The following is a 23,400-nucleotide window of genomic DNA, read 5'->3' as shown; positions in this document are numbered from 1 at the left end:
AGGTTGTGTGGGGGAGAGAGCTACAAATCCTTCTGGTAAGCACACACACAGTTGAAGTGAAGTTACTGTGTGCCGTTGTTTGACGAATGACCGATCTAAAAATATAATTTAGGGAGAGTAGCCAAAAGAAATCCCCTGCATATAATACATCATGTTGTAATGTTACAAAGTGAATTTTGCCCTGTCTCTGTATTTTTTCTCTTCTTTTGTTACAGATAACGATGCATGTACATGATATGATTTTATTGTGAATTGTATTTATCTGCAATACCAATAATATATAAAAACAGATGGTGTATAGTTTTTTTTTTATTGCATTTGGGAATGTAATTTTGACACAGGGGAGATTTATTCTCTTTGGTAATACATCTGTCATTTTGCCCATGCAGATGGAATAATAAACAAGAAGAAGCAGTGATAAACAGGTGTGTGCATGTGTGCTCTCCTTGCATGTTGTTGGAGAGCATCTAATATAATATAGATTGCTGGAGGTCTATGAGCCAGCAATGCCTATGGGCATAGATCACTGGTGTAGATAAACCCGTGATACCGGCCAAAGGCTGTAGGTGGCACTTTATGTAAAAGTATTGGGTGTCCCTGGATGTAGGTCCAAGACTCTCTATAGATCACTAGAAGTATTATAATAGTAAGGAAGGTTTTGTGTATGATGGGGTTATAATGTAGGGAAAATTATGCCAACCACTAAGTAATCTGTTACCACAAAATACCCCAGTAGTACATATTACTAGAATCTCCAATATAATGTAACAAAGTATGGTCACCAGAATGATGTGAGGCCAAACCCAATCTAAACGCAAGGATAGGTATTACCAAGGTACTGCTCATCTTTTGGCGGTAAGAAAATACTGCCAAACCCCAAATTTACACAAAATATCCTACATACGTGGTGCGTTGGCTGGGAAAGTGGCCATAGAGCTCCTACTGGGCGTGGCAAGTGTGTCTCACACTACCATACGTGCATTAGAGGGAACCCAGTTCATGATGGCAGTGTGACACTAAAAGTGAATTTTAGAATGTCTCAAATGGAGGCCACATTCCCATAGCTAGTGCAATATCTGGAAGAAAAGCTATATGCACATGGGACATGGTCATCAAATAATGCCACAGAATGGCATGACCGCATCTATGGTGAAGTACAGGAAGTACAGAAAGAACCATTAGACAGCATTTTTGCAGAAGGCAGCATAATTCAGGTCTGCCTTTTGAGACTATTAAATGCAGCTGATAAACATGCAGAGAAAGATTGTCTGATACGGCTGTGTACCAAGACATGGTTTATCCTAAATAGATCCCTGTGAATGCAAGAAAATGATATCAAGCTGATTAGCAGGTTAAAAGCTGATCTGGATGGAGCAAGTGAAAAAGAGGAAATGTTAAGAGCCGAATTGGAAGTATGTCAAAAAGACATGCAGTCAAAATATAGAGATCTTGACACTCAATTGTCTCAAAGCAAGAAGCAGTTTGAGGACAGTGAACACGAATTGAAACATTTGAAAGCGTTGGTAGACCATATTAGACAAGACAAAGATGAGGTTATTTTGGAAATTGAGGTTTTGCAAAAAGAACATTGTGAGAAAGAAAGTGATCTTCAAAATGCTGAACAGGAAATGGTTAAAATGTTTCAAGAAAGAGACAAAAGAAACAAAGAAGTCAATGAATGCCATAGGCAAATATGTGATATGCAGGAGGTAATTAATAAAATGAGTGATGAAAACAATTATTTGCATAAGGAGGCAGATAGGCTCCTTAAAAAGTGCAAGGATTTGGAACATCAAATATGCATTTCCAGGTCCCAGGAGAGACGGCAGGGCACCACATTCAATGGGGTTGAGGTGAATCCTATTTCTACACAGAGAGCTAGTGCCCCAGCGTCTGGGTCGGTGAATGAACTTGGTTGGAGTGCCCTTGGGGGATTTGACACACCCATTGGGGGCCACCACCAATCCCATCCACCGGAAACCAGGGTTGAATCACAAAGTAGTGCAATCCCATGCATAGCAACGAGTAGCCCCATAAAAATAATGAAATCAATGAAAGCTCTGATTGAACCATTTAAAAAAGGAGGGGAGTGCTATATAGAGAACCACTTAGAAGCAGTGCATGATATATTAAAAGCCCTCCAGATACCTAAGGAACAATACAGGCAATACTTTCACTTAACTCTAGATGCTCCCACAGCCATTATCATTAGAGGGTTAAATGAACAGCAGAACATGACATGGGCAGAGTTTGAAAAAGAGATTAGACGTCATTTTTCTCCTTTCCAATCATTGCAAGAGGCAAAAAAAGGTTGCATACACAATTACGGCTGGGCCTAACACGTCACCTCGCCAGTTTTTGCAAGACTTAAAAAGAGCTTTTTCTCACTTTGATGTATCCTTTGACCCCAATTCCAATGAGTTTAAAACTGCCTACTTCTATGGGCTACAGAAAGACATCATATCACAGTTAGTCCGTGAATTTGACCGTGACAAGTCCCTTGAATGGATTGTACACCAAAGTACAAAACTATATGAAGTACTCTTTTGTCCAGGTAGAGAAAATGATAAAATGAAAGACACTAGACCAAAATCTAAAGAACCCTCAGCAACTTTGATGGAGATCAGGTCAGCCAAAATGTCTCTTGAGTCTGCTCAAAGTCCAGGTAAAAATAATTTGGCACCTGAACAAAGGGATAATAAACAGAGGACAAACTCCCTGCACCAATGTTTCAATCGCATGATCCTAGTTATAGGGAGAGCTACATTAGCCCTAGGTTCTTTGGAGACAGACCCCGGGCAGGATATCGGCCTGATATGTCAGGTATGAATAACAATCAGAGACGAAGTCAGGATCAAAGAAATAATAGTCCGTACCAGACATTGGGGACACAAAGCAGATTTGACCCTAACACCATGATATATGGTAATCAGGATAAACCCCGATATGTGGATTGATTTACTGAAAATGGGAATCAGCATAGGGGACAATACCCACAAAATGAGAGACAGGACATGAGGCAGAATATGAATTATGCTCCACGTCAATACAATGAATCACCACCACCAGGGGACTACAATCAAAGGATGGGTGCACCTCACTCCCCTCCACATATGAATCAAGAGTTCAGGAACAATCCCAATAGAAATCACTCTCCTGAGAGGTATCAGAGTAGATTATAGATTCAACCAATATCGATCTAGGCCACAGAGAGAGGATTCTAGAGAAATGGAAAGCTTCCAGTGTCTCGAAGCCCAAGTGAAAATGTGGGCTGTGCAAATAGGAAAGTTCTGTGCAGCACAAAAACAGTCATCAAAGGAGGGGACAGAAGGCTATAGAACTAACCGGGCGGAAAATATTTATGAAATTTAAAGATGTCTTTGCTAAAGATGCATATGATTGCGGCCTAATTTACATGTTGCTACATTACCGGAAGGGTGTAGTAGAAACCCAGTGTTTTTATGCCAGTACCGGTTACCACTGGCATGTTTAGAGTCATTGGCAGAGATAATTAAAAATGTGGTGTCTCGGGGAATTATCAAGCCTATTCATAGCACATCCAACACACCTATTTTGGGTGTGTTAAAGCCAAATGGTCAATGGCGTCTGGTGCAGATTTTAGAGAATTAAATACAAGAGTGCCAGTGTCCAGATGGCCACTGCCATTCATTGATCAAGGCCTGGCTCAGGTGCATGGCTCAAAGGTGTTTACTACATTAGATCTCACATCTGGATATTGGTGTGTACCACTGGCAGAGGATATTCAGAATTTGTTTTCATTTTCATTTGATAAGACGCAATACGAAGGGTTACTCCATTCGGGTACATCAATAGTGGGAGTGAATTTGGCATATTTTTGAGTAAGGCTATGCTTGATGCAGCGGAATAGGAACTATAGTTTATGTGGATGATGTCCTGATAAAAAATGAAAGCTTCAAAAGCCATTTTGATTAAATTAGACATGTTATTGGCCAATTGCAAAAGGCGGGTGCCAAAGTATCTTTACAGAAAGCACAATGGTGCAGGAAAAACCCACAAAAGAAGAAGGTAGAAACCATACAGAAATTAAAAGACCCTAGATGTGTGAAAGGTTTAAAAAGTTTATTAGGAATGACAGGATATAACAGGAAATGTATTGAAAATGATGCTGAAAATACTCAACCATTGACTAAACTACTGAAGCTGAATACACCCTGGAAATGGGAAAAAGAGCAAACTGAGGCGGTGGCTAAATTAAAGGAATGTCTTATAAAGGCACCATGCTTAGAGTACCCCATAAAGAACAGGGATTTCTTTATAGAAATAGGTTTTTCTGAACATTGTACGTCAGCAGTGTTATCTCAAAAACATGATTTGAATCATAAAACCATTGCTTACACAAGTAAGGCATTTTCTCAAGTTGAAATTAAATTCAGTGAATGTGAAAAGGCCCTTTTGACCACCGTTTGGGCGTGACAGCATTTCCGCCACATTGTACAGGGAGAAAGGGTAATCATTGAGACAAATCATCAGCCATTGCAATATTTAGAGAGTAAAAGGATTAGGGCAGGCAACCTAGCACAGTCCGGAAATACTTCTTGGACATTAGCATTGCAAGGCTTTCCCGCTGAAGTGAGGTATGGCCAAAATAAAAAGAGCTCAGTTGCTCAAGGATTGGCAGATTTACATGACTGTGCAGCTGAACATGTATCAAATGAAGTAGAAGTGGAATGTAGTTTACAGGAGTTTGAACAATCACCACTCAAAGCTTTTGATGAAAACACATGCAAGGATTTACCAACTGTATATATTGATGGTTGTGGTTTTCACATTGAAAATGACAGTAACAAACAATTGGTATCAGGAATAGCAAATTTCTGGTTGAAAAGTGAAGTCATTCCCAGTATAGGGATGTGAATTGGGGCTAGGAGCAGTCAAGTGGAGGAATTGGCAGCCATTTATAAAGCAATGACTACCGCAGTTGATAATAAATTTAGTGAAATCGTCCTGGTGACTGATTCTGATTATGCACGAAATAGCTTTGTGGAATATTTACATGGCTGGAAAGCAAGAGGCATGATTACGTACAATAAAAAGCCTCTTAAACATGGAAAAATGATATAGGCTATAGACAAACTAGTGTCAGAGAATGAGTTGACAATATACTGGAGGAGAATTCGTGGACATCTAAAAACTCCAGGAGAAGATAAGGAGGGGAATGATAAGGCAGATCATTTAGCCAAAATTGGGGCTGTGATGGGAAAGTTGCTACCTATTGAACACTTACTTGGTGAAATACAGATTGATGCAGTTACACGCTGTAAGGCTCCAAAAGAGGTAGAACAACCAGTAGTACAATGCGTTATGATACACCAGATCAAGACCTGATTAAGGCACAGAAAGACGATCCAATTTTGGGAATCTATTATAATCATTTGATAGATCCTGAACAAAATCCTTTAACTGAAAATGATTGTACGGGAAAAGAAGAGTTGAGGGTGCTATTAAAAAATAAAAAAAAACATATCAGATTACAGGATGGACTCATGATTAGAGAATCCATAACAGGACAGATACAGTGGGTGGTAGCCCTTTCATTCAGAGGGCTAATGCTACACCATGCACATGATGCAATAACTGCAGGACACAGAGGTTCACACAAAACATTAGAGATACTGAAAGATTATGCTTACTGGCCACATATGTCCCAAGATGTGGAATTATATATTAGGGAATGTCTAGTATGTGCCCAATTTAAACCCACTTCACCAATGCATAGAGCTTCACTGGTGAAAAGAGGGTTAACCCTTCCATGGTCAGATTTGCAAATAGAATATGTAGGGCCTGTAAAAAGGTCAAGCAGGGGGAACCGTTATATTTTGAGTGTGATTTGTTTGATGTCAAAATGGATAGAGTGTATTCCTGTACCAGATTGTAGTGTGCAAAAAGCAGCTACATTACTGGTGAATCATATATTTTCAAGATTTGGGTTACCACAAAGAATAGAATCAGATAGAGGAAGTCATTTCACAAGCACTTTAATGAGTAAGGTGTGGCAGATACTGGGGGCGAAAAGAAAACTGCATATTACAGTCCCGGCTCTTCTGGCGGTATTGAACATTGCAACAGGTCTGTTGTGGATATATTGAAGAAGTTTGTAGCAGAGGCAGGTTCCAGCTGGGATTTACGTTTACCTCTGGTTTTGATGGCAATCCGATCAACTCCTGCCAAAGCAACAGGTATCAGCCCTCATGAGGTATTGACAGGTAGGAAATGGTGTTACCACAACATTTGTTGTACAGAACACATGAACAGACACTTGTAAGCACATCTACCGTTCATGAATTTATGGAAGAACTGAGGAAGCATTTACAACATGCATTTGCTTTTGTGCAGTGGAGTTTGGAAAGGGCTGCTGACAGTGATAAAAAGACATCTGTGGAAGAGTATAGTGTAGGCGATCAGGTATATACATTCCATTTTGGAAAAGGTAAACAGAAAAATTCTAAATTTCTGGTGGCCTGGCAAGGGCCTTTTCAAATTATGGAAAAGGTGTCGGCAGTGGTATATAAAATATTAAGAACAGAGGGTGAAACGGTAACAGAGCAATTTGTTCATGTTAACCAAATTAAGCCCTGTCATCCCAAACATGAAGTAAGGAGGCTTGAACAAGTAGAAATGGCTCAAGTGCCCTAAATACATGAAAGAAAACACATGGTTCTGTTTATAGTGCCCAATACCAAAGAAATAAAAATAAGTGTGATTCTTGTAGTATAATAGATGTAAATATAATACCATATATGATAAACATTAAAAAAGGGGGCAGAAGCAAATGGTATTGTTTTATTACGATGTTGAAATATATTTAATGTTTAATGATGCTTTGTTTATATGTTTGTTACTCTCTAAAATGTGCTTAGTTTCAGGGACCAAAGAAAAAGGGTGAAATGTTTTGGACTATATTTTTTTTTGGTAAAAAGGCTGAAGTTCGTATTGTGCTATGTACTGATCTGTTTCTTTTCTATTTGATTTAGAACAATTAACAAATATTTTCTGTCAGAGGTCACAGGACCTGAGGACACGGAAGATGATGGAGTGATGGAGTTCCATGGGATGAAGATCAAGTAATGCCTCCGGACTGAAGTATGGAGGTGAAGACAAAATAACTGGGACGCCAAAAGAGATGATTCCTATGGAAAAGCATCCAAGAGTGCCAGGATGAAAGAATTCACCGGATGAACCAGATGATGAGAAGTTGATGGTCGGGACGTCTCAGAGGTGGACTTCATTAATGAAACAATGTTGAACTGAACCTGCAGCGTTGTGGGTGCATTATTTCCAATGCATCCTGGAAGTATGGGCGATGAAGTCCCACAAATGTATTGTTTTATTTAATTATTTTAATTAGTTAAGTTAATTCTTTGTTTTAATTATTTATTTTATTTTATTATTTTGTTATTGAACTTAAATGTTTGTTTCACAAGTAAACAAAAACATTGGACATTGGACTATGGACACTTCAGTTGGGAAGAAATGTGTACAATATTTTATAAGAACTGATGGACTCATTTCAGATGAATTTTGATTTTGTGGTGGTTAAGCAGTGATTTATTGTGAAAAATTTGAATGTTCATTTTATCGAGCTTCTATGATGGAAAGAAAAGGAGTAGCAATTTGGATTTCCTGCAATTGTGGCTTGGAACATTGCCAAATTGTCGGAAAAGGAGGGATAATGTAGTGATATATATAGTGCTGTATAGTATTTGTAGCTCTTCACTGAATGTGATGGCATTTTGTTGCCAGCAATAATGTGGCACACACATATAGCCAGTTTTATGTTGCCAGTATGACATGTGAGTATGTGGCTGGAGGCATGCAAGGTACAGGATTTATAATGCAGTAAAAAAAGCTCAATGTGAAGCTGCAAAGAGTAAAAATGCACCAAACTTTTTTTCTCTTCTCTGGAATACCTCATGCATAGGAGACAACATTATTTATATAACTGACTGATTTAATTAATAATTACTCATCACTAGTGCTAACTCATTAACATTATACTGTAGTCCCATGTACAAAATGAGGTGAATGTGATGGCATTTTGTTGCCAGCAATAATGTGGCACACACATATAGCCAGTTTTATGTTGCCAGTATAACATGTGAGTATGTGGCTGGAGGCATGCAAGGTACAGGATTTATAATGCAGTAAAAAAAGCTCAATGTGAAGCTGCAAAGAGTAAAAGTGCACCAAACTTTTTTTTCTCTTCTCTGGAATACCTCATGCATAGGAGACTACATTATTTATATAACTGACTGATTTAATTAATAATTACTCATCACTAGTGCTAACTCATTAACATTATAATGTAGTCCCATGTACAAAATGAGGTGAATAATAGCACACAAGATGTTTCCTAAAATATAATTTTTAATTCATTAGTGAAGCACAAGTACCAAGAAACATTTAAAAACATATATACACAACATAGCAGTATACCTTAATTTCTCTTGCTCCCTACTGTGTCACCAAAGCCCTGGCTTTGTTGACACAGTAGGGAGCAAGAGAAATGAAGTTGCAACTTAAGCAATAGAACCCGAGCGTCGGGGCATTACCGACTCAGGTAAAGCCCCGGGGCATTACCAGAGTCGGTAATGCCCCAGACGCGAGGGTTCTATTGCTATTAGTTCCCCGGCCCGCAAAATTTGCGTGACCGGGGCACTAAAAGCTTTTTTTTGTTGTCCTGAAACGCTGCAGCGTTTCGGGAGAAAAAAAAAAAGAAGAAAATGGCCGCCACCATCGAAAGGGAAAATGGAGTCCGTTTTCCCTTTCCATGGCAGCCATCGGGAGCGGACACGCTGGGAACACAAGTGTTCCCAGCGCGTCTCCTCCCGAAAAAAAGGATCAAAAAGAAGGTAAGTGGGGTTGGGAGGGTGGGAGTGGGACGGGAAAAAAAACGTACCTGCATCCCCGGCGGGGGACGAGGGAAGCCTCCAGCCGTGTGGAGGCGCGGAGCGGGGATGGCACTGCTCCGAGTCTCCACACGGCTGGAGGCTTCCCTCGTCCCCTGCCGGGGACGTAGGACCAAGAAGGTAAGTTGGGGGGGCGGGTGGCAGGGATGGAAGGGATTAAAAAATAAATAAATAAAAAGACTTACCCACGTCCCAGGCGGGGGGCAAAGGCTGCCACACCCCCCCCGCCGGGGACAAAGGCCGTGGAATTCCGACAGAGAGATTCCCGGCCAGGTAGGGACCTGGCGAGAGCCAATCAGAATGCTTATTGCATTCTGCTTCGCTCTCGCCGGGTTACTAATTTGTTTTGGTGTATGTTTCTTGGTACTTGTGCTTGAATAATGAATAAAAAAATGATATTTTAGGAAACATCTTGTGTGCTATTAATTACACAATACGCAACCCATATTTGCTAAGTGGTTGCGGTAAGATACTTGTTATCGTATGGCATATTATGTTGTGTCATTTATAGTTTATTTATCCCTTCCTTTGACTTGAATATAAGCAACTTTCCCCACTCACGGCTTTGAACCAACAACACCACCCCTCGGTCTCTCTGATAAGACCCAAAACACTGATCGGGTCGCATGGTCGGACTAGGGCATACAATTGTCTCAGGCACCAATCAAAAAGTGGGCCACAGTTGCAAAAGGCAATTCATTCCTTTTGTGACAAATTGTTTGAATAATACCCGAGGGGGAGTTTCTGGATAAATTGTAATGTAAACGGTACAATTTAAAGAATACTTATTCAGCAACATTGGTCAAAACTGCTCACCGCATAGTGATGTAACTCATCAAACTCGGCCACATTGCCCAAAAAAGTGGCCCACTTTGACCCAAAAAACTGCCCCACACTAACATTTTGCGTATTTGTTTGGGGCACTGCCCTATTACCCTATGGAACAGTCCGAGCCCGGAGGGTAGTGTCAGATGTCCTGCTATATAAGAGTCAATAGTAGCAGTCGTTATGTAAGCTTATCACTGGCGCAAGGCTAGTTTCAAGGCACTAGAACATACAACCAATATAACACAATTGAAATCACATGAAACAGACCAACAATAAAACACCATCTTTTTAAATAAGTCACGTAAATTAGCTGCCGATACAGAACATAAACTCCCCCAAGCAAACAAGAGTATACCATAGGACTAATTTAGCTCTTGAAAGATAGCCATGCGCACATTATTGAATGATAACGTGAAACCAAAATACTAAAGGATGAGGACTTCGTACCAAAAGTGCGATCCTTATATCTTATGTACTATCGCTGTCAAAACTGGTGGCGCCTGGCAGCGTTTCAGCTCACAGCGTGTGATTTACAGAAAACCTTCACTCCGATTGTTTACTAGGCTACAATATTGTCCAAACATGACAATAATAATAATGACCTTTATAAAGTGCATAGCACACACGTTCTTTTCTCTCTCGCTCATTAATGACACCACCACTTAGAACAGTGGCCTTCTCCAGGCTGAAAAGTTAACAAACCATTTCTTATACTGTTTAGCAGCAGATTTATTTGAAATGAAAGCATAATTACACATAAAAATAAAAAAATCAATTCCTTACTTCTCGCATGCACGCTTGTTGGCCAGTCGGCCCCGTAGTGGCATCTGTGGCCCTCATAGAAATGATTTGTGAAGACAGCGAGGCATAGCCTCACACTTACCATGACCTCTAGCACTGTTGTCCCCAGAACATCAGCAGCCTTTTTCATGGTTATGTTCCCAGTCATGCTGTTCAGGTCAAAAATGTCTTGGTCATTACCTGAGGGATACAATGGTGGACACCACAGCTATTAACTATTAAATAGTGATAACAAGTCCTTTAAAGCTGAGAAATTGAAGATTGAGTAAGGAAAACGTTTCACTTTTGTATCTGTCCATTGATGTATTGTTGTTGCTACGTGCCACAAGTTTATCTGATTATTTATTTAATGCAAATGTAGAGTGATCGTTGCACCCTAAGGTCGCACGGTGGCCGGTGTAACATAAGACGGTGGTTTCTGGTGGGAGCAAGATTTTCAGCTGTAAATATACAGAAAGAAATGCGATATGACTGTCTCATGTGGAGAGGAAGCAGAGTTTGTGTAAAAGAGTGATACATGTAGAGGATGTACACAACGCATACACACATGCAGTCACACATGTTTCTAAGTAGTACTAGTATGGCTCTTGTTAGGCGATGAGGGATAGTTTCACAGCCAGTTCTGTCATGAGTTTCCACACACTCCTTCCCGATGGCTACAAGATCCTCTCCGAACCCAGAACCAACCATCCCGGTGGGCCTGTAGTCTTGATTTTCCCAGAGTGGATCCCTGCTTCTATCATTGCAATGGAGCACTACTCCTCCTTTGAATGCCTGGTCTGCAGGCTCTCTATCTCTTCTGGACTCTCTCTCACTGTAGCCACTATCTACAGGCTTTCTGGCTAGGTCGCCCTCTTCCTCTCTGAATTGGATGACCTCTCCTCCTTGCTCCTTGCCTCTACCTCTCAATTCCTTCTCCTCAGAGACTTGAACATTCACCTGGATGCTACCAGCCTTTCTTCAGGACTCTTTCGCAACCTCTGCAATTCTCTCTCTCCCTCTATTGTTCCCTCTGGCCCGACTCACTCTGCAGGGCACACCCTGAATATTCTGATCTCTTCAGACCTCCCCTTCTCTAACCCTCTCACCACTCTTCTCTCTTAGAGTGATCACTTTCTCCTTTTTTCCCACCTCTCTCTCTCTTCCCGTCAGGTCAAATCAATTCCAGCACTGCTACCTACCTTCTTGGTCATCCGACCCATGAAGCGTGTGTCAGTTGTGGCTTTCACTGCTGCTTTCTCTCCTCCTCCTGCAACTTTGGCTGACTCACATCCTGACACAACCCTCTCCAACCTTCATCTCTCTATCTCCAACACTCTGGATGTCCTTGACCCTGTCATGAGGATCCAATTGAAGCCCAAATCCAAGTGCAACTCTTGGTACGATTCTGACCTTGCCACCCTTAAACGCAAGTGTAGGTTGGCGGAGAGGAAGTGTAGGTCATTGGGCACCCCCTCTGACAAACTTGCCTGCTGCCTGCTCCAGAGGCAGTACAGACTCTCTGTCCTCTACAAGAAGAGAGCCTACATCCAAGCCTGTATCTCTATGGCATCTAACAACTCAGCCGAACTTTTCAAAATCTGCAAGGAACTGACCCATCCTGCTGCAGTCTCTACCTCTCCTGTTCCCTCCCAGGCACTCTGCATGACCTTGGCCTCTTATTACACTACTAAAACTCAGGACATCCTGTCAACCCTCTCTTCCTCTATCTCATCTTCCCCTCCTCTACCACTCGTGGCCCATCTGAGGCCATCTCTCCTTCTCCCTTCTCCTCCTTTCCCCTGTTAACCCCAGACAATGTTTTTAGACAAGTCCAATCTATGAATGTCTCGTCAAAGCAGGTTCTCCCCTGCTCATGCAGAACCATTAAGGACCACATCGACACCCTTGCTCCAGCCTTGGCCGATTTCTGCGATCACTCCTTTGCCACTGGAACTTTCCCATTCCCACTTAAGCACTCTCTTGTGTACCCCCTTCTAAAGAAGCCCTCGGCAGTTCCTTCCTCTATGGCTAACTATTGCCCGATCTCCATCACTCCTTTCTTGGGTAGAATCATGGAAAAGCCGGCCATCTCCCAGCTTAATCTACATACTGAATCTGTTTGTTGCCTCCATGACCACCAGTCCGGCTTCAGAGCTGCCAGACTCACGGAAATGGCTCTGGTGAACATCCGTGAAGACTTGCTCTCCAATCTTGATTCTAATCTCCCTTCTGCCTGATTCTCCTTGATTTATGCTCTGCTTTTGACACGGTCAACCATGCCAACCGCTCAATCGCCTCCGCGACAACCTTGGTATTACTGATCAGACCTTGGCCTGGGTGACCTCCTTTCCCACCGACCGACTCTCTCAGGTCCGACTGGAGTCTTTCCTATCTTCTATCTCTCTCTCTTCTTGTGGTGTTCCCCTGGGGTATAACCTGTCTCCCTGGCACTTCAACCACTACCTGGCACCTCTTGCTTATTGCATTGCTACTTTTTACTCCAATTTTCAATGTCATGCAGATGACACTCAGCTCTCTTTCAGGCTCACCTCAGCCACCCCTGCTTCTTCTCTCATACCAGACTGTTTGGCTGCAATTCAGGAATGGTGTGAAACCAATGATAAGAGATCCTCCTCATTGAGACACCTGCTCCCTCTTTACCTCTCTCTCTCTGGCTAGCCACTCTGGGCCCTCTTTCTGCTCCTTCCTGTGAGGCTAAGAACCTTCGGTGTCATCTTCAATTCCACCCTCTCCTTCTCTCCTTACATCACTAATAAATATTAAGGCTCCTGGCTCGGCCCTGATCTACCCAGGTGGGTTAATAATCTAACAGAAAAGTGACTAGGGTGATTAGACCCGGTGTCCACACTTCACACGATTTTCACACAATAATCAACAATGTTCAGAATTAGTTAAGGAACACAGTATTTGAGGACAGCAGGAATCTTTCAGTGATTTAATACGAACAAAAATTCTTGTTAAAATATATATTTACAGGACTCTTATCCATTTCCAAAACAATGGGCCTCATTACAACCCTGGCGGAATGGGTTAACGGGCTTCGCAAAAGGAGGCGGACCCGTTAAACCCGTTCTGCCACATTACGAGGTCCCCTCGCGGGACCCGGTAAGGACGCCTGGTAAAACCAGGCGTCCTTACCGGGTCTCGCGAGGGGAAGAGGGAGCAAACAACGGGCCACTCGTAATCGGCCCGTTGTTTGCTCCCTCTCCCATTCACATTCAGCCCTATGGAGGCTGAAATGGGAATGGGGAAGGTCCGGGCCTGGGTTCCTGGAGGGAGGAATTACCGTGCCCTCCAAACTCGGAATGGCCCGGTAATTCCCCATTCTGGGAACCCGGACCCAGATGCAATTTCGGCGGCAGCCATGCCGCCAATAGCGGCATGGCTACCGCCGAGGTCGTAATGAGGCCCAATATCTCCACATGATACATTAGTGTTTAATCAGGTTAGTGTGCCTGGATCACCGTCCAAAACATATGCACGTTTTGTTTTTGTCCTATTACCTATTTGTATTTGTTTACCTGATTTACTTCCACATCAATCGTAACTTCAGTTCTCATGAGATATGTAAATACTGTTTGTGCTCCATGGGGAACCCTGAGTCCATCAAGGGCAGGCTACAGCATATACCTTGTTGGTCTTATGTAAGTAACCCACATACATGTCTGCATTGTCTGGTCTTCTGTCTAATTGTGGGTGTTCAGCTTTGCTTTGTACAATCGAGTGCAGGGCCCTATAGATTAGTGTAGATCTGTACTGGGGATTGGTAGGGATTGGATCAGAGACCCCCCCCCACTGCCCATCCAGAGGCCTCCCATTGACCAACCAGTGATTGAACTGACCCCAGGGAAATTAATACAGATGACAGCTCCACTTTTGAACCTAACCAAATAGTTCATAGCTAATCAACGCCACCAGCTCTAGAGTTTGGATTTTCTATGTTTTGCCCGTTGTGCAACTCTTTATTATTCATAAAGATTCACTCACCTTTAAACAGAGATAAAGTATTTGAGATATACTTCTGTGTGGAAATTCCTTAATTCAAAGTGTTAACCTATCCCCCTGATATTTTGTTTGCCTCGCCCCCTCACCTGACCTGATAACTTGGCTTGATTGTTCAACCGCTCCTGCACACAGGTGAGCCAAGGGAACACTAGTTACCCCTGTCCTTTATATATCAGTACCCTTCTAGAGACTGCCACACATAAAGTGTAGAGAAGACTTCTCACAGCATAGATGGATTGTTATGAGTGTGATATGGAGGCATAGAAAAAGTGGATGACTGTGACAAAGAAAGAACAATAGACTTCCTGGATGGAGAGGAAAAGAACCACTGATGATTGATATAGAATGGAAGACAGATATGAGATCTGTTAGAATGAAAAGGTAAGACAATGCTTGTGTTAGTGGAAGAGTTACACGCAACAATGAAATCAACTGTTCTCCACTCAGAGATTAGACTCAGTGTATGAGAATTACAATATATCCCACGGACAGTATAAATGGAGAAATACTCACGTTGGTGACAAATGCCATAAACGAAGACTGTATCAACCAAATTCCCAAAAATAAAATAAAACCCCACAACACCTAACGTTAACATACTCCTGAAAACACACAGTGATCTGCTAAATTCACTGGGCAGACCCATTTTTTCATGATGTGATTCCATCTTGAAAATTCCTTTGCCATTATATTGACTTGGTTTCAGTCTTAGTATACCACCAAAACATTTTTACTAGACACTAGAAGCATGATGAATTTAGAGGAAGATCTACACTTCGAAACAGACTTAGGAATTTTAGCATCCTTTGATGTGGCGTCACTATGGCAATAACCCCTGCGTCGGGAAGTAGACATGGCCGATAACAGCCCGCCAACCTGAGCCTAGGCAGGCTCGAGCAAAGCGAGGGCCTCAGCAAGGGCTGTGAGCTTTTACTGGCTATGCCCGCCCCCGACAAGGGGGTGATAGACATTCACAGCCCAGGGTTCATCCGGGTGGTGAATGGCTTACTTTTCTTTTTTTTTATGAGGAGTGAGTCTGCATGTGTATTGTACAAGCCCCATTTCCCATAAAATAATAAAAACAAGATGGCTGCCACCAGAGAAAAAGGGACTTGGTCTCTTTTTCATTGCTATGAACCAATAGCTCCCCTTCAGCCAGGGATAGTTGGCCCCAAAGAAACCTATTGGTGCAACATGTGCAGTGGCCACAGCCGAAGACCATGGCTAATGGTCCCAGAAGATACTATAGTATACCAAAACCCTTGAAATTCAGTGAAAAAACTTTAGGTGGGAAAGAGTTAAGGTGATCAGATTTAACGCAACAAACCCCCTGAAATTCAGCAATCACATTTCAAGCAAATCCACCTTAACTATGTGCCCCTGTCGCGTAGCTTATGACCAGAACAATGACATCACAGATAGTATCACTGATGACATCACTGATGGCATCATTAATTACATCATGCATGATATCACTGATGTCAATAGTTTGATTAATTACATTTTGAAATGTGACAACTCTGTTTTTTAACATAATATATATGTACATATTTCATACTTAGACAGCACAATGTATTCTGCCTTTGTTTATTTAAATGTAACGCAGGATATTAATTTATGTAGCCTGGGTAACCAATTTGTTTTACATATTAACCAAACTTTGAATTCTTAGATTATATATTATCATAATGCACACGGGCATGTACTTTCTTTTGAATGTGAGTATTTTTGATAAAACTTGTAATTTAGAAAATAATGTGTCATTACAATGAGAAAAATTGTAAATTTAAATGTGAACATTGACTATTTTCATAACACTTAGTATTAAACATGTTTATACTTCTATCTATTCTTATTTTTTTTACTGCTACATAGAGTCTGCGGTAGTGACCCTGTAGTTATGCTTAAGTTGCTCATCCCATAGGAAGAACAGTTTTTGGGTGGCTTACATCTTTAACGCTGTTCAAGAAATCCTCACGTAACTTTGTAAAAAAAATTACACAGCCAACTCTGAATCACTTTGCAAAGTTATTTGTGGTTTTGTGAAGAGGGGCAAAGTTGTAGGGGTGGGGTCCCAAAGCATTTGAAATCCGGATAGACATGAATGGAAAAGTAATTTGCTCGTGGCCACAGCCCAAACCACTGGACGGATTAGCACTAAACTTGTGTAAGGAACGGCGACCTAGTCCCAAAAGCGTGCTTTTGCAAATTTGGTGTTAATTCATCCAGTAGATTTTAAAAACTGCCCAAAAAGTAGTTTTAAAAAAGTAGCGATCTCTTTGACCGGTTTGTCGACTCACTTTTTTTTTAAAGGGACACTATGGTTGTAAGGTAAAATCGAAAAGCCAAAGAAATCTGCAGTTATGATACGCCATGCAACCATAACTCGCCCCACCGCCATGCACTGCTAAGACTAACACCCAAGACATCAAAGATGACATCCCAAATGGCATCATCTACATAGACATCTTTCTATGGACCCTCTTCATCAGCTTACCTTCTCCTTGCCACATTTATGGGCCAATTCATACATGTTTTTCCCAGAATAAGTTTAACTTATTCCGGAAAAAATACTAATGAGAAAGTTAGTACGAATTAACAAAGCGACTTCCGAGAGATTCACAAAAGGATTTAGGACTTTTGTTTGGTTTCTTTTAAGACCAATACAAGTTGGCGTGTCCACTCCATAGCATGGACACACCACGGAGTTTTTGGTGTGTCAAGGCAGTGTCTGGATGAGTTAGAGGTACACAACCATAAATGTTTACCTTCACATGCATTCACCGAACAATGTGCCTTATAAACGTGTGTTACTTCTGCACGTTTACACCTGAACGTTCCAAGTCAATCATTAAGAGTTTCACGGTAACGATAATTCTGGTGGTAGTCGAAAAATCCTGTTGGAACTACCATTCATCGTATTCACGGATTGGATGCATTACCTCTGATGGTAGTCCAGGAGAATACCGCCAGAGGTAAAGTCCTCCAGTAGGCTTTTGTAAAAGTCTGCCTATTTGTACCTCCACATCAGAAGTGGAAGCTCCAAATTGGTCCCAAAATATGTTTGGCTTTTATTTTCATACTGTACCGGAGGGAAGCACACTGTTTCCTCCCTTCGATACAATAAAACACTTTCTTTTTTAGAAAGGGCTATGATAAGTGGCTGAAAAGGTGAGCCTTTCTGAAGTCCCCCTCACCACCTTACCCACATAACCCATAAAAAGATCACTATTGGCCCTTTTCTGCATTAAAAAATATACACACTATCCATCTCCACCATCACATTAAAGGTGGAAATAAACAAATACATCAAGTTAGAAAAAAAATACTTGAGATGTTTCCACTGACAGAAGTGGAATTTCAGGAATACCACCAGAGGTGTTCCAGAAATAATGGTTCCATGTCATTTGATCCTGGAATGCTTTTTGGCTGGGTTTTTTACTGCAGATTTTTTAACGAAAAACCCATTGAAATTTTCCCCCACCAAGCCCCCATTCCCTTAAATTTTTTCATGTATTCCCAAACATTCACACCCCATATATATAACTTTCTAGCCCCCCAAAAAATTCGATGGGATTTTCGTAAACAAATTCACAGTAAAAAAAAAAACATCAAAAGAACACCCCGCGATGAAACGACGTCATACCGAAATAACACCTCCACCAGTGGCAAATTCTTAATAGGGAGGATTTGCAGAAATACTTCTGGAAGAGATACAATATACCGCCAGCAGTATTTAGTACAACAAAGTCTGCCCAACTCCTAATGACCTCTTTATTTTTTGATTTGAGGAGTAAAAGGGAATGGATGTGTATGCAAAAGTGCCAGATGTGTGACATAATAAGGGACATGTGGTGGAAAAATATTTTGGAGCGAGAATACTATTTCATTGTTCTCATCTTACATAGGGCCTCATTACTACCCTGGCGCTCCCGTAATGAAGGGTGCTGGTACAGGACCGGCACCCTTCATTACGGGAGCGCCTATTACAAGGATCCCTTTGCGGGACCCGGAACAGACGTCTGGTAAAACCAAAGATCCTTTCCGTGTCACGCGAGGGGAAGCGGGAGCTAATAACGGGCTGTTAGTAACGTGCCCGTTATTAGCTCCCTCCCCATTCCCATTGAGCCCTATAGGGCTCAATGGGAATGGGGAATGGTTCCTTCAAGGAGGAATTACCGGGTCCTCCAATGTTGGAATGACCCGGTTATTCCTCATTGAAGGAACCCGGTATTGGATCCCGGTATGGAGGCAGCCATGGAGCTAATAGCACCATGGCTAGCTCCATACTCGTTATGAGGCCCATAGAGTTAGTTAACTCAGAACAACCATCTCAGACCACCAATTTTGGGTGTAAGTTAACATCTTTTTGGAATCAGGTGCAACTTTCACAGATTTTCAGACAATAGTAAATTACCCCTGATCCAGACAAATATCCACAGGGTTGCCGTCTCCCGGTTTCATCCAGCATTTAAGAAAGTCTGCACCTCTGAGTGTGATGTTGCATTCTGGGATTCCTGGGGCACATCATTACCATTGCAATGTGATGCCCTCCTGGTGCTAGGAACTCAAATAGTAGTTACGCCTGAGAAAAAAACTCATCACAGTGATAACTTGACTACGAAACAGATTTGACAGATAAAGAAATGATCACTTACCCGAAATAATGTGATATGTGACAGCTTCATTAATACCCTGGTCTCCATCTACGGCATAGAGAGGCCCCGGATCCAGTGCCAGGGCGCCAGTCTGTAATGCAAAAGTTAATTAGGCAAACATCTTACAGAATGTTCACATTTTACAGAAATCCAACAAATGCCGGCTAAACATGTCTTCTACTTTCGCCCACCCCACTCTTCGGATAAATTGGTAAATTGGCTACCATGCATGTGGCCACTTGTCTGATGATTTTTGCCATGTGTTGTGGGCCAGTCACTTTAATGAACTGTGCGCATGGACCATGCTGATTAGAGAGGGAAACATTACCAAGATAGCAGCATAAAGACTTACACCTCGGTTTCAGAAAGGTAGTTAGTTCGCTTTACTACACTGTAGAGGTGCTTTGTCAGCATGCAAGGGATCAGTATTAATGAAACTCTACCCAGGAACCGGCACCAAAATGGCAGTCAAATGTCAGCTCTTCAAATAAATCTGCTTCTCACTGATTGCAAAATTTACCATGCCTTCTAGGGCACCTCTACCTATCTCTGTGGATGTTAAATTATGAAATGCTGAAGCTGGATTAAATGCACCAATCGGCTAGACCTATGGCTAAAAACGATCATATAAATAAAATGCATGACACTTTCAACAAGTACATATTGTACAAAATGATATGTAAAAATAAATCGGATTTTCTGTTTTGCTCCTGCAGAGAACAATTTCTACTCCATACTGTACTCCAGTCATAATTAAGCCATAAGCTTCGAGCTGAGAGGGCATTACTGCTTCAGGTAATGCCCCAGGGCCCATAGTTACAGGCCCGAGCGAAGCGATGGCCTTAACTAAGGCTCCAAGGTAATTACGATTAGTACCCCTGGCCCGTAAGACCAGGCTACTAATAGTGTCTTTCTTCAGTTGCCAGAGATGGCATCTAGAGGCTGAAAAAAAAAGGCTACAGCGGAATGGGATGGGGAGAAGAGGCTGCATGCAGTCCCTTCTCTCTTTCCATTGTGGTGATTGAAAAACAAATAAAAAATAAAATAAAAAAGAAAACGTCCATCGAAGAGGGAGAAGGGACTGCACATAGTCCCTTCTACCTTTCCATGGCGGATATTAAAAAAAGTAAACATAAAATGGCCGCCAGGGAACGGGGAGAAGAGACTACATTTAGTCCTTTCGCCCTTTCCATGGCAGCCAGAACGCGGTTGCGACCAGCCTGACAAAGGCTTTGTCGGGCTGGTAACGATCTGGCGAAGGCTAAAGAGCTTGCTTGTTACAAGCTGATTGACGCAAACCGGGTACTAATGAGTAAAAAATCTTGATTGTAGTTAAAAAAAAATAACCAAACATCACAATGTTTTCCTATGTGGATTGAGAATTGTGACACAGTCAGGGGCTTGACCATGTCAGGAGGGAATGGGTACCCCTCTAAACATGGAGTATGCGGCCAAACAAGGTGAATGCCAGAGCAGTTCCTACTCCAGAGGTGGGGTGAGGAAGTTGGAAGGGCTACAGGCTCTGAACCCCCTCAATGTGCCTCATATAATAACATTGATACCACTGCTTATCAGCTAATGTCTGACAAGACCAATTCTGGCCAGAATACTCTCTTATTGGTTGCAGTATCACAAGTTCCAGAATGCCATGAGGTGGCGAGTGAACAGAATCAACAGCAAAAAGGAGTCACTGGCAACGCTGAACCCCATGGGACTCCGCGAAAAAAATCAACCTCAGAATATTGGAACCTAATACTACTTACTGCGACAAAGGAAGAAAAAGCAGAACGAACACAGAGCGGAAAGGACTGCAGGGGCCACACAGCGACCCACACATGAAGATGGGCTGGGGCTAAAATGGGTTTATGAAATGTTACCTTGTGTTGCCCCTGCCTCAGGGAGAAGTACAGGATTAGATTGGCAATTGAAGTCAGTTGAGTCATGGAGCCAATGAAAGGGGGAAGGAATGGAGGAAACAGGAAGTCACAAGCATAAAGGACCTGCTGAGACAAAGCAGAGTGAAAGGTGTTCGGGTGAGATCAGGAGGTGGATTGAGAGTACAGGATTAGGATGGAAAGTGGAGTGGATTGCTGAGGAGTCTGTGGGAGTGCTGGAAACAAGTGCAGGTAAGGTATCGAATGTGAGAGAAAGAAGTACCACACTAGAAGAGTGAAGCTGTGATTGTGAGAATAAGTGTTGGCGGAGAGTGTGAGGGTGTAAGTATTAGGAGAGACGGGTGTGATAGATAGGAGAATGAATGATCAGGTGACAGTATGGAGGGGGTGAGAGTAGTTGGAAATGGAGGGAGTAGTTGGTGGAGGAAGGGGAGAAGGAGAGGGAGGGGGTAACTGGAGAAAGGAGAGGTTGGAGAAAGGAGGGAGTATGCGGAGGGAAAGGAAGAGAGAGACACAAAGAGAGAGTGTGGGAAGGAGAGTGTGATAAAATCGGAGGGACAGAAGATTAGAGAAAGAGGGAAAATAGAGAGATAGGATGAGGGGATCGGATGGAGGAGAAGGGAGAGAGAGAGCGACAGGGAGAGGGTACATGTGAAGATCAGAGGTAGAGATATAGAGAATGAGAGAGGGCAGAGAAGGAGAATGGGAAGTAGAGCAATGAGACGTGAGATCAGGGAGAGGAGTGAAAGAGAGCAAGAGGCAGAAAGAGGGAGAGCAGCTGATGCAGGAAAAATCTTGAATCATACTGATAAGATCCTGGGAGAATGCTAGAGCAGCAAACCCTCAGGAGGTCCTGGAGGGAGTAAGACAGAGAAGGCTTTAGCAGTAAGGCGGCCACCAAACACTTAGGCTAGACTAGACAGTAGAGGTTACCACTCTCTAGTTTGGATATTGCCATGGCTGTTAGGGATGCCTGTGCTAAGGTGGGCGGGTCCCACGGGAGGTCGAGGAACCAGGCAAAGAAACCCATTTGTTTGGCCAATCTACAGCCTCACCAGATCAACATAAAGATATTTTATTATTTGGATTCTGGAGTTTAATGAAGCCACCAGTGACAAGTGGAATCATCTTGGGATTGTTCAGGCCCAGATACAGAGACAAACCACTGCCCAAAAAGAGGTTGTGAATAGTTGAACTTACTAAGACCCTCAATTACATACGAAAGCTTTGCCAAGAGCAGCCATAACTGACCTGTTTGGAGATGAAGAGGTGGTCATCCTTCCAAGATGGATGTTACAGATCAAAATAGGCTTGACTTGGTCAAAAACATTTAAACCATTTAAAGCAGAGGATTGAAATGGCATCAAACTTTCAAACTAGAATTTGAGCCGTTCTTACATATACTCGTCCTGAAAACATATTTTTAGTAATACTGAATTATAGGATACTTTACTTCACAAGTATCCTAGAATTCAGTATTAATGGTGGTGAAGAAAATGATAAAATGGCGACATCAAAATGGACACAAATGAAATAAGCAGAGATGATGCGTTTTTAAAATCTGTATGTGTTTTAAAAATGCGCAAATCATTGTATCTACAAAAGTGACCTGTGCATTTCAGTGGGGTTATGCAGTAGTGAAAATGATGAGCTGGCCAGTGTCCTTGCATACAATCGTTAATATCGGGGACAGGCTACAGGCACAGGCACCAATGTAAGACAGGGTTCCAGCACTCACGCATCCCATCACTTGCACCAAAAAACTAGAGAATATGTCACTTCCTTTCATAAAATGCACATGAATTGTAAAGGTTTTGTAATCACTTTCAGATATAGTGAATCTTGGCATAAATAGGAACAAGCCAATTTGAGCTGAATCATACATTAACAGGGTAATTCATAGAATTTCGCACAAAAGTGGTGCACGCGGCTGGCGCACAGTGTGCGCGTGCGAATGTCTGCGCCAACCGCGTGCGCTAAAATCCATTTCCGCACACAGCGTATTCATGGATTTTAGCCTCCAAAACCGGCCGTGGTGCAGAGTGGCGCAGCGACCCTGCAGCAGCGCCAGTTACGCCGCCAAGAACGCCCTCGCGCAAGGAAAAGCCATCAAAATTCCTAATTCAGCGCAAAGGGCTGCGCTAACCCTGGACCAGTATACAGGCTGCCAAACAGCAAACGCCAAGCGGGGATCGTGTATTACTGGGGTGCGCGGGAAGTTCCACACGCGATTTCAGCAGGGTACCTGTATTTCTGGGGTGC

At 42.4% G+C, this 23,400-nt stretch overlaps 1 protein-coding gene across 5 annotated transcripts in view; it reads right to left on the bottom strand.

Annotated features, from left to right (window-relative positions):
• Window positions 1-23,400, bottom strand: part of CDHR5 (cadherin related family member 5) — a 317,423-nt gene that overhangs the window by 120,850 nt on the left and 173,173 nt on the right. For all 5 annotated transcript variants that reach the window (XM_069624043.1, XM_069624044.1, XM_069624045.1 and 2 more), the window contains exons 8-9: window positions 19,244-19,334; window positions 10,660-10,757 (exon numbers count right to left, since the gene is read on the bottom strand). In XM_069624043.1, the coding sequence (XP_069480144.1) occupies window positions 10,660-10,757; window positions 19,244-19,334 (189 nt within the window). The remainder of the gene's footprint in view (window positions 1-10,659; window positions 10,758-19,243; window positions 19,335-23,400) is intronic.

Source organism: Ambystoma mexicanum, chromosome 11 (genome assembly GCF_040938575.1).
Source record: "Ambystoma mexicanum isolate Mex_15411 chromosome 11, UKY_AmexF1_1, whole genome shotgun sequence".
Classification (NCBI taxonomy): Eukaryota; Metazoa; Chordata; class Amphibia; order Caudata; family Ambystomatidae; genus Ambystoma; species Ambystoma mexicanum.
The sequence above is the reverse complement of the archived record's forward strand: the minus strand, read 5'-3'. Positions and strand labels throughout refer to the sequence as shown.